The sequence below is a fragment of the Phyllostomus discolor genome, chromosome 1, assembly GCF_004126475.2.
Source record: "Phyllostomus discolor isolate MPI-MPIP mPhyDis1 chromosome 1, mPhyDis1.pri.v3, whole genome shotgun sequence".
NCBI lineage: Eukaryota > Metazoa > Chordata > Mammalia > Chiroptera > Phyllostomidae > Phyllostomus > Phyllostomus discolor.
The window spans coordinates 101,196,907-101,216,857 of NC_040903.2; the positions used below are offsets into that span (position 1 = coordinate 101,196,907).

A 19,951-nucleotide genomic window follows, 5' to 3' on the forward strand; every position below is an offset into this window, starting at 1 on the left:
TGACTCGATATACAATTTTTACAAATTACAAAGTCTGCTAAGTTTCTTCAAATGAAATTTTTTAAAGTAAATATTCTTTTCCTGCTCCTGCATTTCTGTTCTATTACAAATAATAGATTTTTTAAGTTGAGGGCATTGCATTCTTTAAATAGACTATTTTAAGAGAAGTTGCCATAAAAAAATTTCAGGTTGCTGTGTCTTGCCCAAATGCTACAATCAAATGTAAACTTACAGACTTCCAGTCAAGATAACCATAAGAAGGTACACAACTAACTTAAAAGTGAAAACACCCAGAAATGCTACAAAATCATCCAGAAAAACACACAGAATTGTACAGAAGTCTGACAACCAAGGATTTAAAGAAGTTATATTCATCCAGAAGGGTAGGGGCTGAGACAGGAAGTTGGGATGGAGAGGACTCAGTGTGGTGGCAGTGAACCAGGGCCAGAGATGGGGTGAGGAGATGGTGGCTAGTGGAATGGGCAGCCCCTTATTCATGTGTGGTGGATAAAAATCAGGGAGACACCTTGTGAGCGAGGGAACCCAGCACCAGGTCAGATCATGCAATACAGGGAAAAAGAAAGCTTCATAACTTCTGGCTGTAAACCCAGTGGGGGGTTGGGGCAGCAGAAGAAATGGCTGGTTTCTCAGCAGAGCCCTGAACTCAGGCAAACCCACCCACCCTGGGAACCATAACCAGGAGAGCAGCTAGTGGGGCTAGAGGAGCATATGGAAAGTGGGTGAGTGACTGGAAAGGAGGCAAAGGCCAGGCAAGCCCAGAAAAGTCAGCCAGAAGCAGCATTATCCCTTCATTAACCCCTCCTCCACACAGGGAGCCACAGTTGCCCTGCCTGGGTGACTACCCAGGGCTCCGCCCCACATGACTTAACAGGTGCACTAAAACAGCATCAAAGCAGCTCTACCTAGTACACAGACAGAGGGAGGCTACCAAAATCAGGAGACAAAGAAATATGGCCCAAACAGAGAAACAGAACAAAACCCCAGAAAAAGAGCTAAGTGATACAGAGATAGCCAGCCTATCAGATGTGAAGTTCAAAACATTGATGGTCAGAATGCTCAAAGATATCATTGAATATGGCAAAAGCATAAGGGAAGAAATGAAGTCTCTTACTAAGGGAAATAAAATCCACAGGAAACCAACAGGGAAGGGAAGGAAGCCAGGATTCAAATCAAGGTTTTGGAATAGAAGGTAGAAATAAACATTGAACCAGAAAAAAAAAATGAAGAAACAAGAATGAAAAAAAATAAGGAGAGTTAAAGAAGACTCTGGGACATCTCCAAAAGGGCCAATATCTAAATCATACGGATACCAGAAGAAGAAGAAAAAGAGCAAGAGATTCAAAACTTATTTGAAAAAATAATGAAAAAAAAAACCTTCTTCAATTTGGCCAAGGAAATACACGTACAAATCCAGGAAGCACAGAGAGTCCCAAACAAGTTATATCCAAAGAGGTCTATACCAAGACACATCATAATTGAAATGCAAAAGATTAAAGATAAAGAGAATCTTAAAAGCAGCAAGAGAAAGGTGGAAGGTTACCTACAAAGGAGTCCCATAAGACTATCAGCTGATTTCTCAAAAGAAGGGAGTGGCAAGAAGTATTCCAAGTGATAAAAAGTAAGAACCTATGACCTAGATCACTCTAACCAGCAAAGCTATCATTTAGAATGGAAGGGCAGATAAAGTACTCCCCAGACAAGGTAAAGCTAAAGGAGTTCATCATACTAAGTAAGCCCTTATTATGTGAATGTTAAAGGGACTTATTTAGGAAAAAGAATATCAAACTATGAGCACTAAAATGACAACAAACCCACAACTCTCAACAACTGAATCTAAAAAACAAACTAAACAAACAACTAGAAGAGGAATAGAATCATAGCTATGGAGACCATTTGGAGGGTTATCAGTGGGGAGAGGGAAGGGGGAGGATGGAAGAAAGGTACGGGAATTTAGAAGCATAATTGGATAGGTACAGAATAGACAGGGGGATGTTAAAAACAGTATAGGCAATGGAGAAGCCAAATAACATACATGCACAACGCATGGACATGAACTAAGGGAGAAGATCACTGGAGGGAAAGGGGGAACTGAGCAGAGGGGGGCAAAGAGGGAGAAATTGGAGCAACTGTAACACCATAGTCAATAACATATACTTAAAATATAAAAATAGTTTTATAGACATGAATATTTATTAGTACCCTTTTCATAGAACAGTCCTCAGATAAAGGAAATAATTTTGTGACAACAATAATAAAGCTTTTTGCTAGAAAGATGCTAGAGTGGTTGGATATAAGGGTTAGAAGTGTAGGATAGTTTTGAATTGTGTATAATTAAACCTAATAAAGTTTAAACAGGATATTAGCACTGGGCGGCGGGGTGGGTGCATTATGGCTAGTATGGCTCAGTGGATTGTGTGCTGGCCTGTGAACTGAAAGGTTGCTGATTTGATTCCCAGTCAGGGCATGTGCCTGGGTTGTAGGCCAGGTACCCAGTTGTGGATGTGTGAAAGGCAACCAGTTGATGTATCTCTCACTCATTGATGTTTCTCTCCCTCTCTTTCTCCCCCTCTTTGCTATCTCTAAAAGTAAATAAATAAAATCTTAAAAAAATAAAAAAATGGGATATTAGTAATGTCTGTAATCATAATTCTTAGACACTTAGGGTACAACCTATGGTATGATGAAAGTTCTAGATTAAAGAAGATTCATTAAACTAACCAATAATGAAGAATTGACCCAGATTTTATATATGCATATAAAATAATATATTATTATAATTAATATAAATATAAATATAATAAATAAATATTATATAATATATAATATATATTATTATAATATATGAATGTTACATATAATATATAATAATATATATAGTATACATTTACATATATAAGTATCTTTCTCTCTCTCTCTCTCTCTCTCTCTCTCTCTCTCTCTCTCTCTATATATATATATATATATATATATATTTGGGGTAGGAGAAGCACCTAACTCACAAAAGTCATATTGATTTGGTCACTCATGACCCAGGCTCATCATGTGGGCAAGGTTCATAGATGTTGTTAAGAAATAGCCTTCTCAAAGAGTTCACACTGTATTAAGTACATAAGTCTAAAGCAAAATAAAGGTAAGAAAATGAATGAGTTAGAGAAGTACAAAATACTATGTGGAGTCATAGAAGGGAGAGCACATCCCATTGGGAGAATTTAGAGAGGGCTTTGTGAAAACAAGCATTATTTAAGCGGGGTCTTTACATCATTCTTCCACAAGGAATGCTGTAAGTACTCAAATACATATTTGAGGAAATCAGAATCGTGAAGTCTATGGTGTAGTATAAAAAGAATGGGCTTTAATCAGAGCTGAATTGAAACCCTAGCTCTCACCATTTTCTACCTGTGTGACTGGGCACGTCAGGGATGTTTAGGCCATCTGTAATGTAGTCATGATGCTTAAATTAGAGAGCATATGTAAGATTTCTGGCAAAATATATGGGACATAGTGGTTTAGTAAGTACTCTTTCCCCTACTTTATGCTAAAAATTAATGGAGGAAAAGACTAGTTGGCGGGCTGGAGTCAGAGCAAGGATGATCTTGAATGACAGGATAAGTGGTTTGAACTACATATGGTAAGCAGTACGGAAGTGAAACCTAGAGCTAGATATATCTGGCAGTGTTGCCCTTGATAGATGTATAGTGATGGGAGGGAAGGGCATGATGATTGCTTATAGAGGCTATTATAATTCAGGCAAGAGATATGGGTCTGAATTAAGAGTTCAGTGAGAGTGGGAAAAAGGAATGAAATGGGAAAGAGAATTTCCCCAGTAAAAATCAGGAATTGAAAATGATAGGCTGTGTAAAGTTGAGAAAAGATACGGACTTCTGGCCAAGGTGGAGGCACAGGTAGATACACTTTACTTCTTTGCACAACCAAAAGAAGGACAACAACAAATTCAAAGACAAAAATAAGCAGAACTACCAGAAAATCAAACTATATGGCAGTCTGACAACCAAGGAGTTAAAAGAAGAAGCATTCATCCAGACCAGTAGGAGGGGCGGAGACTAGTAGCCAGGATGTAGAGGAATCATAGCAAGGCAGTGACTGGTGGACTAGGGTGGGCACGGCAGTGACTGGCAGACCTTGTGACCCCACATTTGCATGCAGATAAACTGGAGGAACAATTGGGGAGGCAGACTGAGCAACCCAGGGTTCAAGTGCGGGGGAAATAACACCTCAAAACCTCTGACTGAAAAAACCTGTGGGGATTGCAGTGGCAGGAGAAACTCCCAACCTCACAGGAGAGTTCATTGGAGAGACCCACAAGATCCTAAAACATACACAAAACCACCCACCTGGAAATGAGCACCAGGAGGGCCCAATTTGCTTGTGGGTAGCAGAGGAAGTGACTGAAAGCCTCCCGAGAGCCAAGCAAGTGGCATTGTTCCCTGTAGGACTCCTCCCTCACGTATAGTGCCACATATTGTGATGTGGGTTGCCCCATACTAGCAAATACATAAGGCTCCGCCCCTTACTACTTAACAGGTACACTGAGACAAAAAATATGGCCCAAATGAATGAACAGGTCAAAGCTCCAGCAAAGCACAGCTAAGTGATGAAGAGATAGCCAACTTATCAGATGCAGAGTTCAAAATGCTGGTAATCAAGATGCTCATAGAAAAGTTTGAGTATGGTTGCAAAAAAAAGAGGAAAAAATAAAGTCTATGCAAAGTGAAGTAAAGGGAAATGTACAGGGAACCAACAGTGGTGGGAAGGAGACCAGTACTCAAATCAACAGTTTGGAGCAGAAGGAAGAAACAAACATTCAACCAGAACAGAATGAAGATAGAAGAATTTTAAAAAATGAAGAGAGGCTTAGGAACCTCCAGGACAACTTTAAATATTCCAACACCCAAGTCATAGGGGTGCCCAAAGTAGAAAAGGAAGAGCAAGAAATTGAAAACTTATTTGAACAAATAATGAAGGAGAAATTCCCTAATCTGGCAAAGGAAATAGACTTCCAGAAAGTCCAGGAAGCTCAGAGAGTCCCAAAGTAGTTGGACCCAAGGAAGTACACACCAAGACACATCATAATTACATTACCCAAGATTGGAGATAAGGAGAGACTCTTAAAAGCAGCAAGAGAAAAGGTGAAAGTTACCTGCAAAGGAGTTCTGTGAGCTGCTTTCTCAAAAGAAACCTTATAGGCAAGAAGGGGCTGAAAAGAACAATTCAAAGTCATAAAAGGCAAGCACCTACATCCAAGATTACTTTACCCAGCAAAGCTATCATTTAGAATGGAAGGGCAGATAAAGTGCTTCCCAGATAAGGTCAAGTTAGAGGAGTTTACCATTACCAAGCTTTTATTATATGAAATGTTAAAGGGACTTATCTAAGAAAAAGAAGATAAAACTATGAATAGTAAAATGACAACAAACTCAAAACTATCAACAACCAAACCTAAAAAAAACAAAACCAAAAATGAACTAAGCAAACAAGTAGAAAAGGAACAGATTCACAGAAATGGGTATCACATGGAGGGTTATCAGCAGGGAGGGGTAGGGTAGAGAATGAGGTAAAAGTTACAGGTAATAAGCAAAAATGGTAGGTAAAAAGTAGACAGGGGGAGGTTAAGAATAGTATGGGAAATGGAGAAGCCAAAGAACTTAAGTGTACGATCCATGGACATGAACTAAGGTGGGGGACTGCTGGTGGGAGGTGGGGTACAGGGAGGAGAATAAAGGGGAGAAAACCAATGGGACAACTGTAATAGCATAATCAATAAAATATAAAAAACTACTTTCATTTTAAAGCATGGCAAAATTAAAACCTCAAAACAAAAAAGTTACATATGGCTCAGGTTTTGAAATAGGACCACTGAAAAAATGGTTTTCACTTGCAAAAGTAAGAGAATTAGAAAGAATGGCTGGTTTTAGAGGAGAGAAAATAGGGACCTTGATTTTTTATGTATTTTTGATGTTGTTTTGTAATTCTATTTCACTTGCGGAATGCTATAAACAATACTTTAAACAGTGGTTAACAGCACAGATCCTTGAAGACCCTCTACCTAGGTTTGATCTGGACTCTGTCACCTGGGCTCCACTCTACTTCATTGTGCTGTTTCCTAATTTGCAAAAAGGGTAAAATAAAAGTAGCTGCCTTATAGAGTTGTAGTGAGGATTAAATAATTTAATATATATAACACTTAAAACAATGGCTGGCAGATATTAGCGTTTTGTGTCATGATGATGATGATGATGATGATGATGATGTTGATACTGATGATATTGTGCGCCCAATATATTATTCTATCTTTGATTAATCCTTTTAGGGATTAGAGTAGTTTGTGATTATATTGCATTTTGTGTCCTTTAAATTTTTATCATGAATATATTAGAATAAAACTTCCTTTTATCATTTTTTTATCTTACAGTAAAATTGGACATTTTTGGTGTATAGTATTATGAATTTTAACATGTTTAGATTTGTTTAGTTGCCACCAAAATGAGGATATGAAACATTTCTATAACCCCCCCAAACTCCCTTGTGCCAGTTCTTTATAGTCACACCCTCCTCTGTCTCAACCTCCAGCAACCACTGACCCATTTTCCAACTCTGTGGTTTGTCCTTTTGAGAATATCATATAAATGGAGTCATATAAATATAACCTTTTGAGACTGGTTTCTTTCATTCAGCATAATGCCATTGAGATTCATCCAAGTTGCTTTATGTATAAATTCGTTCCTTTTTTATTGCTGAGTAGTATTCCATTGTATAAGTGTACCATAGTTTGTTGTATCCATTCACTTGTTGAAGATTATTTGGGTTGTTTCCAGTTTGGCAGTTGTAGGTAGAACTGCTATAAATTGCTATGTACTGGTTTTTGTACAAACATAAGTTTAAAAAAATGTTTAATCCTTACCTGAGGGTCTATTTATTGATTGTAGAGAGAGAGAGGAAGGGGAGAGAGAAAGAGAAAGAAAGAGAAACATCAATGTGAGAGAGAAATATCAATTGGTTGCCTCTCGTATACATCCCGTGTGTGCCCCCTACTCAGATTGAACCTGCAGTCTAGGTATGCACCCTGACCAAGGATCAAACCTGCAGCCTTTTGGCGTACAGGGCAGCACTCCAACCAACTAAGCTACCTGGTCAGGACCTCAAACATCAGTTTTTATTAATACTCAGGAGTAAGAGTGCTGGATCATAGGGTAAGTTGTATGTATAAGAAACTGACCATTTTTTTTACAATGGCTGTACCATTTTGTATTCACCAGCAGTGTATGAAAATTACATCCGCACCAGCATTTGGTAGTGTTAGTATTTTTTTATTTTAGCCATTCTGGTAGGTATGCAGTGGTATTTCATTACAATTTTAATTTTCATATCCCTAATGATAATGCTGTTGAACATCTTTTGTGTGCTGTTTGCTACCTATATATCTACATTGTTGAAATGTCTTAAGTCTTTTGCCCATATTTTAATTAGTAATTGTTTTCTTACTGTTAAATTTTGAAAGTTCTTTATATAGGGGTGGGCAAAAGTGGGTTTACAGTTGTTCATATGGAAAATAATAAAATATTAAGTAATAATACAAGAACAACCTCTGTTTCACATATTCACAACTGTATACCTACTCTTCACCTCCCCTGTATGTTCGGAGTACAAGTCACGTCAGATGTTTTATTTGAAAACATTTTCTCCTCATCTGTACCTTATCTTTTCATTCTTTTACAGCCTTTTTCATAAGAAAAATTTTAACTTTTGTTGAAGTCCATTTTATCAATACTTTTAAATGTATCTGAGAATTCTTTTCTAAGGACTAAACTCAGACATGAAGTTTTTCTCCTGTGTTTTCTTCTAAAAGTTTTTTGTGTGTGTGCAGTCTGTGATTCATTTTCAGTTGATTTTTATTTAAGGTCTGAGGCTGAGGTAAAGGTTCATTTTTTTGTATGTGGATGTCCAATTGCTTCCACAATATTTGTTAAAAGACTATCATTTCTCCACGCGTTGCTTTTATCCCTTGTCAAAAATCAATTGGCCATATTTGTGTGGGTCTGTTTTTGAACTCTTTATTCTGTTCTTTTGCTATGCGTGTCTATCACAGTGATTTCAACTGGTATGCCCAAAGAATTTTTAAAACATGCAATACCAGACTATTAGGGACGCTGACCTCTTTTTCTTTAGATAATCAAATTTTAAAAAGTGGCAACAGCCAATACAACAATGGCCATCTGATGTGAATGACTCAAAGTTATACCTTTTTTTTTGTCAGATAAGCTAGAAAAAATTTTTTTGGTGTGCCACAGAATTTTAGTAATTATTTTGTGTGTGCCATGATTAAAAAGGTTGAACTTCACTGGTCTACCATTTACCATTGCCACATTGTCACTTTAAACTAAGTTTTTGATTTTAGAATAAGTTTTTAATTTTTAAGTGTATTTTATTGATTATGTTATTACAGGTGTCCCAATTTTTTGTCCTTTACCCCCTCCACCCAATACCCGCCTTCCACCCATCAGTCCCTTCCTTAGTTCATTTCTATGGGTTGTGCGTATCAGTTCTTTGCCTACTCAATTTCCTATACTGTTCATAACCTCCCCCTGTCTATTTTGTACCTACCAATTATGTTCTTAATCTCTACACCTTTCCCCTCACTTTCTCCCTTCCCCCTTCTAGCTGATAACTCTCCAAATGATCTCTATACCCATGATTCTGTTCCTGTTCTGGTTGTTTGCTTAGTTTAGTTTTGTTTTGTTTTAGATTCCGTCATTGATAGTTGTGATTTTGTTGCCTTTTTAATGTTCACAGTTTGAGCTTCTTTTTCTTAAATAAGTCCCTTTAGCATTTCATGTAATAATGGCTTGGTGATAGTGAACTCTTTTAACTTTACCTTGTCTGGGTAGCACTTTATTTCTCCTTCCATTCTAAATGGTATCTTTGCTGAATAGAGTAATCTTGGATGTAGGTCCTTGTTTTTTAATCACTTTGAATACTCGCTGCCAGTTGCTTCTTGCCTGCAAAGTTTCTTTTGGGAAATCCACTGAGAGCCTATGGGTACTCCTGTGTAGGAAACTCTCTGCTTTTCTCTTGCTGCTCTTAAGATTCTCTCTTTATCATTAACCATTGGCATTTTAATTATGATGTGCTTGGTGTGTTCCTCTTTGGGTCTACTTGGGTTCCTGTTTGGGACTCTCTGTTTCCTGGTCTTCTATGTCTATCTCCTTTGCCAAATTAAGGAAGTTTCCTTTCATTTTTTCAAATAAGTTTTGAATTTCTTGCTCTTCCTCTTCTCCCTCTGGTATCTCTATGATTCAGATATAGGCCCTTTTGGAGATGTCCCAGAGTCTTCTTAAACTCTCCTTAATTTTTTTTCAAGTCTTGTTTCTTCATTTTCTTCTGATTGAATGTTTGTTTATATTTTCTGTTCCAAATTGTTTATTTGAATCCTGACTTCCTTCCCTTCATTGTTGGTTCCCTGTGGATTTTTCTCTTTTTTTAAGTATTTTTTTATTGATTATGCTATTACAGTTTTCCCAATTTTTCACCCTTTATCTCCACTCTGCCCTGCCTCCCCAACCCTCCAGCATTTCCCCCCTTAGTTCATGTCCATGGGTTGTACATATAAGTTCTGAGCCTCTGTTTCCTATACCATTTTTGACCTCTCCCCATCTATTTTATGCCTACCAATTATGCTTCTTCTTCCCTGTACCTTTTCCACCCATCCCTCCCTTCCTTCTCCCCACAGAAATCCCTCCATATGATGTCCATTTCTCTGATTCTGTTCCTGTTCTAGTTGTTTGCTTAGTTTTTGTTTTTCTTTTCTTTTGGGTTTGGTTGTTGATAGTTGTGAGTTTGTTGTCATTTTACTGTTCACATTTTTTATCTTTTTTTTCTTGGATAGGTCCCCTTAGCCTTTCATATAATAATGCCTTGGTGATGATGAACTCCTTTAACTTGACCTTATCTGAGAAGCACTTTATCCACCCTTCCATTTTAAATGAAAGCTTTGCTGGACAGAGTAATCTTGGATGTAGGTCCTTGCCTTTCATGCCTTCAAATACATCTTTCCAGCCCCTTCTTGCCTGCAAGGTTTCTGTTGAGAAATCAGCTGATAGCCTTATGGGCACTTCTTTGTAGGTAACTCTCTTGCTTCCTCTTGCTTCTTTTAGGATTCTCTCTTTATCTTTAATCTTGGGTAACTTAATGATGATGTGCCTTGGTGTGTTCCTCTTCAGGTCTAACTTCTTTAGAACTCTCTGGGCTTCCTGGACTTCCTGGAAGTCTATTTCCTTCACCAGATTGGGGAAGTTTTCCTTCATTATTTGTTCAAATAAGTTTTCAATTTCTTGCTGTTGTTGTTCTCCTTCTAGCACCCCTATAATTTGGATATTGGGACATTTCAGGTTGTCCCAGAGGTTTGTAAGTCTCTCTTCACTCTTTTGGATTGTTGTTTCTTCATTCTGTTCTGGTTGGATGTTATTTCTTCCTTTTCTTCCAAATCATTGATTTGAATCCTGGTTTCCTTCCTGTCACTGTTGGTTCCCCGAATATTTGGCTTTATTTCATTTTGAGTATCTTTCATTCATTTTTCCATTTTTCAACCAAGCACAATCAGATCTGTGAGCATTTTGATTATCAGGGCTTTAAATTCTCCATCAGATAGGTTGCCTATCTCTTCATCGCTTAGTTCTCTTTCTGAGGTTTGGCTTTGTTCTTTCACTTGGGCCCTATTTCTTTGTCTTGTCACACCTGTTAAGTTGTCAGGGGGTAGGGCTTTAGGCATTCACTGGGGCAGGGCAACCCTCTCTGCTTCACTGTGGTGCTGCCTATGGGGGAGGAGTCAGAAGGGGAACAATGCAGCTGGCCTGCGGGTCTCTAGTGCACTTTCCAATGGACTCTCGTGTGGGACTAGAAGTTTCGCCCACGATGGCAACCCTGCCCTAGTCCACAGTCAGCTCTGAAGCTCAGTTTCACCTCCAGTAAGCCCCACCCACTCGGTCCTCTGCTTCACCTCAATTTTTCTGAGCTGCCTGGCCCTTGCAGTCTGCTGCCTTACTAGTCTGGTTGTTCTGGCTGACTGTTTCTTTAATTCCTTGGTTGTCAGAGTTCCATGCAGTTTGATTTTCTGGCGCTTCTGGTTGTTTAAGGATTTTAAATTGGTTGTTATCCTCCTTTTGTGTGTGGTGTAGGAAGGTGGTCTAATTTTATTTTTCTGCATGTATCTGTCCAATTTTCCCAGTACCATTTATTGAATAAACTATCTTTAGCCCATTGTATATGCTTACTTCCTCTGTCAAATATTAATTGACTATAAGGGTGTAGGTGTATTTCTGCACTCTTTCTGTTCCTTTGATCTATGTGTCTGTTTTTATGCCAGTACCATGCTGTTTTGATCACTATGGCCTTGTAGTATAGTTTGATATTAGGTAGTATGATTCCTCCAACTTTCTTCTTCTTTGTCAGGATCCCTGTTGCTATGCAGGGCCCTTTGTGGTTCCATATAAATTTTTGAAATATTTGTTCTAGTTCTGTGAAATATGTCATTGGAATCTTGATAGGAATTGTGTTGCATGTATAGATTGCTTTGGGTAATATGGACATTTTAATGATGTTAATTCTTCCTATCCATGACACAGTATGTGCTTCTACTTGTATCTTCTGTTTCTTCAGTGTCTTATAATTTTCCAAATACAGATCTTTTGTACTTTTGGTTAGGTTTATTCCTAGGTATTCTTTTTGAAGCAATTGTGACTGGGATTGTTTTCCTTTTTTTAAATAATTTTATTTTAATTATTGTTCCAAGTACAATTTTCTATCTTTAACTCCCATCCCATCCCACCCACCCAGCCCTCCCCACCTCCCTCCAATTTCCACCTGCCCCTAGTTTTTGTCCATGTGTCCTTTATACTTGTTCCTGTAAACCCTTCCCCTTTTCCCCTGAAATTTCCTCCCCTCTCCCCTCTGAACACTGTCAACCTGTTCTCTATTTCAATGTCTTTGGTTATATTTTGCTTGTTTGTTTGTTTTGTTGATTAGGTTTCTGTTAAAGGTGAGATCATATGGTATTTGTCTTGCACTGCCTGGCTTATTTTGCTTAGCATAATGCTTTCAGTTCCATCCATGCTGTTGCAAAGGGCAGGAGCTCCTTCTTTCTTTCTGCTGCATAGAATTCCATTCTGTAAATGTACCACAGTTTTTTGATCCATTCATTTAGTGGTGGGCACCTAGGTTGCTTCCAGCACTTGGCTATTGTAAATTGTGCTGCTATGAACATTGGGTGTATAGGTTCTTTTGGATTGGTGTTTCAGGGTTCTTAGGATATAATCCTAGCAGTGGAATTGCTGGGTCAAAAGGGAGATCCATTTTTAGTTTTATGAGAAAATTCCATACTGTTTTCCATAGTGGTTGTACTGGATTGTTTTCATAATTTCCCTTTCTACTAGTTTGTTATTGGCATATAAAAGTGAAACTGATTTCTGGGTATCTTGTACCCTGCTATTTTGCTGAATTCATTTATCATTTCTAGTAGTTTCTTGGTGGAATCTTTGGTGTTCTCTAGTACCGTATCATGCCATCTGTAAATAAAGATAGTTTTACTTCCTTCTTTCCAATTTGGATGCCTTTTATTACTTCTTCTTGCCTTGATTGCTGTTGCTAGGACTTCCAGTATTATTTTTCTTCTTTTTTTATTTTTTAATATATTTTATTGATTATGCTATTACAGTTGTCCCATTTACCCCCTTCACTCCCCTCCACCCTGCACACCCTCTTCCCACCCACTTCCCCCCTTTAGTTCATGTCCATGTGTCATACTTATAAGTTCTTTAGCTTCTACATTTCTCGTACTATTCTTACCCTCCACCTGTCTATTTCCTACCTACAATCTATGCTACTTATTCTCCATACCTTTTACCCCTCTCTCCTCCTCCCACTCCCCTGTTGCTAACCCTCCATGTGATCTCCATTTCTGTGGTTCTGTTCCTGTTCTAGTTGTTTGTTTACTTTCTTTTGGTTTTGCTTTAGGTGTGGTTGTTAATAAATGTGAGTTTGCTGTCCTTTTACTATACATTTTTTAAAAAAATCTTCTTTTCTTAGATAAGTCCCTTTAACATTTCATAAAATAAGGGCTTGGTGATGATGAACTCCTTTAACTTGACCTTATCTGAGAAGCACCTTATCTGCCCTTCCATTCTAAATGAAAGCTTTGCTGGATAGAGTAGTCTGGGATATAGGTCCTTGTCTTTCATGACTTGGAATACTTCTTTCCAGCCCCTTCTTGCCTGTAAGGTCTCTTTTGAGAAATCAGCTGACAGTCTGATGGGAACTCCTTTGTAGGTGACTGTCCCTTATCTCTTGCTGTCTCTAGGATTCTCTCCTTCATTTTTACCTTGGCTAATGTAATTATGATGTGTGTTGGTGTGTTTCTTCTTGGGTCCAACGTCTTTGGGACTCTGAGCTTCCTGGACTTCCTGGAAGTCTATTTCCTTTGCCAGAATGGGGAAGTTCTCCTTTATTATTTGTTCAAATACATTTTCAACCTGTTGCTGTACCTCTTCCCCTTCTGGTACCCCTATAATTTGGATGTTGGAATGTTTAAAAATGTTCTGGAGGTTCCTAAGCTTCTCCTCATTTTTTTGAATCTTATTTCTCCATTCTTTCCTGTTTGGTTGTTTTTTTCTTCCTTCTGGTCCACTGTATTGTTTTGAGTCCCAGTTTCCTTCCCATCACTATTGGTTCCCTGTGCATTTTCCTTCATTTCTTTTATGGTAACCTGTATTTGTTCATCTAATTTGCAACCAAAATCAACCAATTCTGTGAGCTTCCTGATCACCAGTGCTTTGGACTGTGCATCTGATAGGTTAGCTATCTCTTGGTTGCTCAAAAGGATAAGTTCTGGGGCACTGATTTGTGCTTCTGTTTGAGCCATCTCTCTCTCTCTTTTTGTTTTGGTCTGGTCGCTCCTGTTATGGTGAGGGGCGGAGCCTTTGGTGTTCACCAGGCTGGGCACCCCAGTAGCTAGATTGTGACGTACATGAGGTCAGGATCGGGAGGGAACAATGGCGGTAGCTCCATTCTCCGTGGAACCTCAGACCCTTCCCTGGGATCCTTGATTGTGCGCTCTGCCGTGCTCCACAATCGCCGCCTCACTGGGTCTGGCAGCTGCCGCTTGCATACTCAGGGTCTACCCACTGCGATCTTGCGCACCCCAGATGCCTTACACACTCCTGGTTGCCTTCTGCGCCCAATTCTCCTGGTTCTCCGTGTCACCACCTGGGCTGGCTGCTTGTCTCCACCCCTCCTACAGGTCTGGATAAACAGGTCTATTTCAACTTCTTGGCTGTCCAACTTCCATTCAGATAAATTTTCTGTCAGTTCTGGGTGTTATTCTGCCTCTAAATTATTGTTGTTCCAATCTTGGTTGTGCGTGGAGGTAAGGCGCGTCCACCTATGCCTCCATCTTGCCGGAAGTCCAGTATTATTTTTCTTATCCTTTCCATTTCAACTTGTGTGTGTCTTTGGATCTAAAGTGAGTCTCTTATAGACAGCATATACTTGGATTGTGCATTTTTATTCATTCTGCTAATCATTGTTTTGATTGGAAAATTTCATCCATTTATGTTTAAAGTAATTATTAATAAGGAAGGACTTGTGTCATTGTGTATTTGTTTTCTGTATGCCTTATAACCCTTTTGACCCTTATTTCCTGTATTTCTGTCTTTTTTGAGTTTAGTTAGAATTTTTTGTAATGAAGTGTTTAAATTCCTTTCTTATTATTTCCTTTGGTGTATATTCTATGGGTATTTTCTTTGTGCTGTTCATGAGGATTACATTTAATATCCTGAAGTTATAATACTCTAATTTGAATTTATAGCAGCTTAACCTCAGAAACTCTAAAGTTAATAGATAGAAACTGATTTTTTATAGCTCCATCTCTACCCTTTTAAATTGTTGATCTCAGCAAATTACATCTCTTTATATAAATATAAACTAAAAAGTTAAAACTTTTAAAATTTAAATTTTATTTTTGACTTCTTTTAAGTTATTTTCTTAAATTATGTGTGAAACAGTATTTGGTGTTACAAACCAAAGTTACAGTTAATAGTAGCTTTTGCATTAAAAATTTTTTAGAAATGTATTAGTTTTTGAAATCATGCAGAGAAAAAATATAGTTTCAAAGTATTGTTATAATAATACTAGCTTTTGCAATTACTCGTGTATTTACTTTTATTGAGATATTTATTTCTCTTTATGGCTTTGAGTTAGTGTCTAGTATTCTTTCTTTTTTTTAATTTATTTTTTATTAGATTTTTTCTATTTATACCCCTTGTGCCCCCTCCCCCACCACAATCACCAAACTGTTGTCCATGTCCATAATTTTCTTTTTGCTCAAATCCTCCACTCCCCAACCCCTACCCCCAGAACAGTCAGCCTGCTATCTGTAAGTCTGTCTCTATTTTGCTCATTAGTTCAGTGTTCATTAGGTTCCACATATGGTGAAATTATATGATATTTGTCTTTCTCTGACTGGCTTATTTCACTTATCATAATGTTCTGTTTAGGAACAGCATTCAGCGGTCAGAAGACAGGGTCCTTTTTATCCACCATGGCTCCTACAAGTTGTGGGCAGGCTGCTCCAGGAACACATGCACAGCTGCTTGCCACATGGCTGGGGTTGTGGGATAGACAGCTGCTACCGTACTCTAGGAGCTGAAATTGACAAAAATTAACCATAATTTACCATCCATGTCTTCTCGTGGAAGTTCCAAGCTTTCAACACTCAAGTTCCAAAATAGTTACATCAGACAGTTTGTGCCACTGCAGTTGTTGTCTAGGTGGGAAGACAAATTCCTGGTGCTTTCTATTTTACCTTCTTCCCAGAATTTTCAAAATAGATCTTAAAAGAGTTTCTTCACTTAAACAAAATACAATTGACCCTTCAAAACGTGGATTTGACTTATGTTGGTCCACTTATGTACAGATGTTTTATAGTCAGCCCTTTGTATCCATGGGATTCACATCTGCAAATTCAACGAGCCCTGGATCAACAGCAGCGTTTTCTCATTCTCAGCCATGGATATCCAGTCATACATTTCCAATTGTGAATCAAAAATACTGATTTTGATCTGCAGTGGGTTGACTCCATGAATGCAAAAGGCCAACTGTAGAATTATATGTGGATTTTCAACTGCACTTAGGTGTGGTGCCACTAACCCCCTCTGCATTGTTCAAGGGTCATGTGTGTTTTGCTGAAGTAATTTATGGGACATATAGCATAAGATCTCCAAAGTTACTGTTATTTTTTCATTTATATAGTCTTTTTACATATATAGCATTGGTAAACTATAGTTATTACTGAATTTTTTTCTTTGACTTTGTTTCTATTGTGTGTTTTGTTCATTTTTCAGTTTCAGAAAACTGGATAATGGCAGTTGAGTGAGTTTAAAACTGTCTGAAGCTTAGTGGGTGCATCTACCTTCTGCTGTTGCCCTCCTGTTTACAAAAGAATAAATGGGGTGTTTGAGAATACAGCTTTGTTAAAAAAAGGAGTGTTGCAAATGGCTTCAGAATCTATGAATGCAAAACAAAGTAGGAGTCACTTCACAAAGGGAAAAAGGCAACAGCACCAGCAAATAAAGAACAGATCTTCGGTTAGTGATGGTGATGGAGAAGAGTCCTTTATCTTTGAAGCACATGAAGCTTGGAAAGATTTTCATGGGTCTCTTCTTAGGTTTTATGAAAATGGAGAACTCTGTGATGTCACACTGAAGGTGAGTGTATTCTTTTTTTACTCTTCTCATTCTCTTTAGCAGGGGCATCCAACCTTTTGTTATCTCGGGAAGAAGAATATTTGTCTTAGGCCACACATTAAATATATTGTGACACAATATCACACAAAAAATGTCATGTTATAAGTAAATTTATAATTTTGTGTTGGGCCACATTCATAGTCATCCTGAGCCACATGCAGCCCATGGGCCACAGGTTGGAAACCCCTACTTTAGAGTATTATAAAAAATGATGGTTTCTATTACCATATAGGCAAATTTTTGGTGTTGTACTTACTGTTGTAATCATAATTATTTTAGTCTCAATCCTTTTTATTGAAGGAGAAGGGACGTAAGGGAGGGTAAATAAAGGGAAATTAGTGTAATGTTGATGGTCATTATTTCTTAGTTTAACTTCTGAGAGTTCTAGAATTCCAAAACAACAAAGTTATTATTTTATTAGTAAAATTAACAAATTGTTGTTGACCAGATAAGCTTTTAACTTGTGAATTTAAAAACTTGATGCATTCACTTTCTCGTGATTTTAGTTAGAAGACAGGAGTTCTTGGTTGTTTACTCAATTGCACTAGTGTTTTACTCATGTTCCTATCCTGGTAATTTAATATCTACTTCAGAACTATCGTCTGTTAAGTGAGATTGTTTATCTATACCTGATGGTGAAGTAGAGTCTGTTTAACTTGGATGAAAATGTCTTTAGTAAACTTTAAATCAGTGAGTTATAGGATCATTTTGGTCTGTTACAAAAGACAGTTTTAATAAAATTGGAAAAGTGATCAAGTAGAATGGAAGAGCCTGTGTTCTAATTTTTTTTTCATTATTTGTTTAAGGTACTTTCTTATTTTTATCTCTCAGTGTAGGATTAACATTTTTTAGTGATTCATATACATCCATGCAGCATTTTTCACATAAGATTTGCCACTTTGGGATCTCTTAGATTTTGCTTTCTGTTCCTTATCAGACAGATTCTTTGGGTGCATAGTTGTGGGGATTGAGGGCATACTTGGAGAATCAGATCAGGGGACACTCAGCAAAAGTCTGTAACTGAACGCATAAGCTTTGAGTTTCAGGCCTAGAAGATACAGGAGTACAGGGTTCCACTGTGAATAAGCGATCGATAATCTCTTTACTTAAACTTTTAGTGTCCTTACATATTTCTAGGTCCTAAGATTTTGAGAAGAAAGCTATTATATAATTCTACTAGTTCCGTGTGAAATTTAGCAGTGCATATATTTTAGTGAAAGAACGTGTTGATCCATATGGTAAATTATGTTTTAATCTCACACAGTTGTTCAACCTTAGCATGATATTCAGTGACCTACACTGGCTTTGGCAAAAATAAAAACTGTAAAACAGATTATTTGAATTTAATCAATTATCAATTCAACATGTCAATATATGCATGAAAAGTAAATAAAATATTACTGATTTTATAAATTTTAATTAGATTTTAGAATAATTTTTGCAAGCTACTGCATATTAACTTTGTTAAGTAAAAAGGAAGGATACAGCCATTTTAGGGCAAGTAATAACTAAACTCACAACTTTTCTTTGTTTATTGGTAGCATCAGTAATAGGTTGAAGTGAAAACTTCAAAAGAATCTGTAGTGAAAGATGAAAAATACTCTTTGAAGCAGTGATAGAGGTCTTTTGGGAATGAGAAACTTCACTAATATAAAGGGGCTATCGATTTTTCCTTCAACTGTAAAATTACAATGATGATTAGGTTATTGGTGAGGAGTAAGATAATTGAGATGTGTAAAGTCCTTATGACAGTTCTTGGCACATAATAATTAATCAGTATATATCAGCTGTTAGGATCATTATGTGTACTTGTTACAGAACACACAAGGGGGGGGCCTGGGACGATATACTATTATTAAAAGAAGGCCCCAGGTCTGTTATGTCCGCCGCCCTAGGAAAGACGTCTCTCAATGCCAGAGATTCGTGAAAAGGAAATAAAATGTTTATTTAATGCTATACTAACTTAAAGTAGTGACCTAATGTCTTCACCAAAATCCCAAAGTCCCTTAAAACACCCACAGACAGTCCTTCCTTCCTTCCCCCTTTGCCCAGTCCAGACTACCGTATCTCAGGAAAGGAAATAGAAGTCCATGACTTAGGCAGTCCTCTGGTTCTTTCCAGTTAGAACTCCATCTCGACTGGGGTTCCCGGAACCCTCCGCTGAGTCACCGGGATCTCTGCTAAAACCAGGTGGTGGTTCCCCCTTCTAAAGCTGCGGGGGTCCCCACTCTGCCAGGCCGAGTGGTTCTCTCCTCAGGGCTGCCGCGTGGTTCCCTCTCTATCAGGGCTGCAGGCGTCTCCACTCCGTCAAGTCCTCGTGCTTTCTCCTTCCTAAAGCAGCACGGTTCTCCTTCTCTCAGGGCTGTGCATGGCTCTCCTTCTCAATGGCCACCAAATCTGGGTTTTAAATCCCCGAGGCCAATCTTCCTCTGCAGCCTCATTTCTGACTCCTCCCACACTCGGCTTCACATGCCGGAACTCGTATCCTTCCAGCTTTACTGGGCTGCCATCATGAGTCTGGGCAGGTGTGGCCCCATGTCCTGGAGCCAGTCCTCTCTGAGCTCCCACGCAGGTGCTGTAACTCAGGGGACTCACCCCCCCATTTACATCTAGGTGGGGAAGTTACTTCCATTCCCCTGGCTTAGAGCTGATCACAGCTACTTAACCTATCTATGCAACCAGCCAAAGGCTATAGATATGTTAAATGACCAACCCAGAGGTTAGCTGCAAGGCTGTTGCTATGCAAAACAGCTCTCAATGGCCCTGCTCCATTTGTCCCTTCCCCCAACCCACACCCTGGGTGGGGGATGGAGATATCTTAAAATCTCCTGGACACCTTGAGTTCTGGACCCCATTTCAAATGCCTATTTGGGGCCCCCCTCTTGGCTGCACCCTGTAACATACTGTTACACTATTATGTGCACTATTGTTCCAAAGTTGTTCCATACTTCTGCTATGGTATATTCTGTTCCTATCATTAGAAAGAATTAGAACTTAATGTTTTATCAGGTCTCTTATTGGATTGGTTTCTTTTGCATTTCATCAACTTTTCAGAATTTAATTATCACAGAACTAAACCAAATAGGATTATTGATAATTTATAGTGCTTTATTCAACATAAA

At 38.2% G+C, this 19,951-nt stretch overlaps 1 protein-coding gene across 2 annotated transcripts in view; it reads left to right on the forward strand.

Moving 5' to 3' along the window:
- The window catches only part of KLHL8 (kelch like family member 8), a 71,097-nt gene that overhangs the window by 16,102 nt on the left and 35,044 nt on the right, over positions 1-19,951 (forward strand). The window contains exons 1-2 of one of the 2 annotated variants that reach the window (XM_036026801.1): positions 7,206-7,229; positions 16,428-16,790. In XM_036026801.1, the coding sequence (XP_035882694.1) occupies positions 16,578-16,790 (213 nt within the window). In that variant the 5' untranslated portion in view covers positions 7,206-7,229; positions 16,428-16,577. Of the gene's footprint in view, positions 1-7,205; positions 7,230-16,427; positions 16,791-19,951 lie in introns of those variants that run through there. The other variant, XM_028506614.2, reaches the window with a different exon arrangement.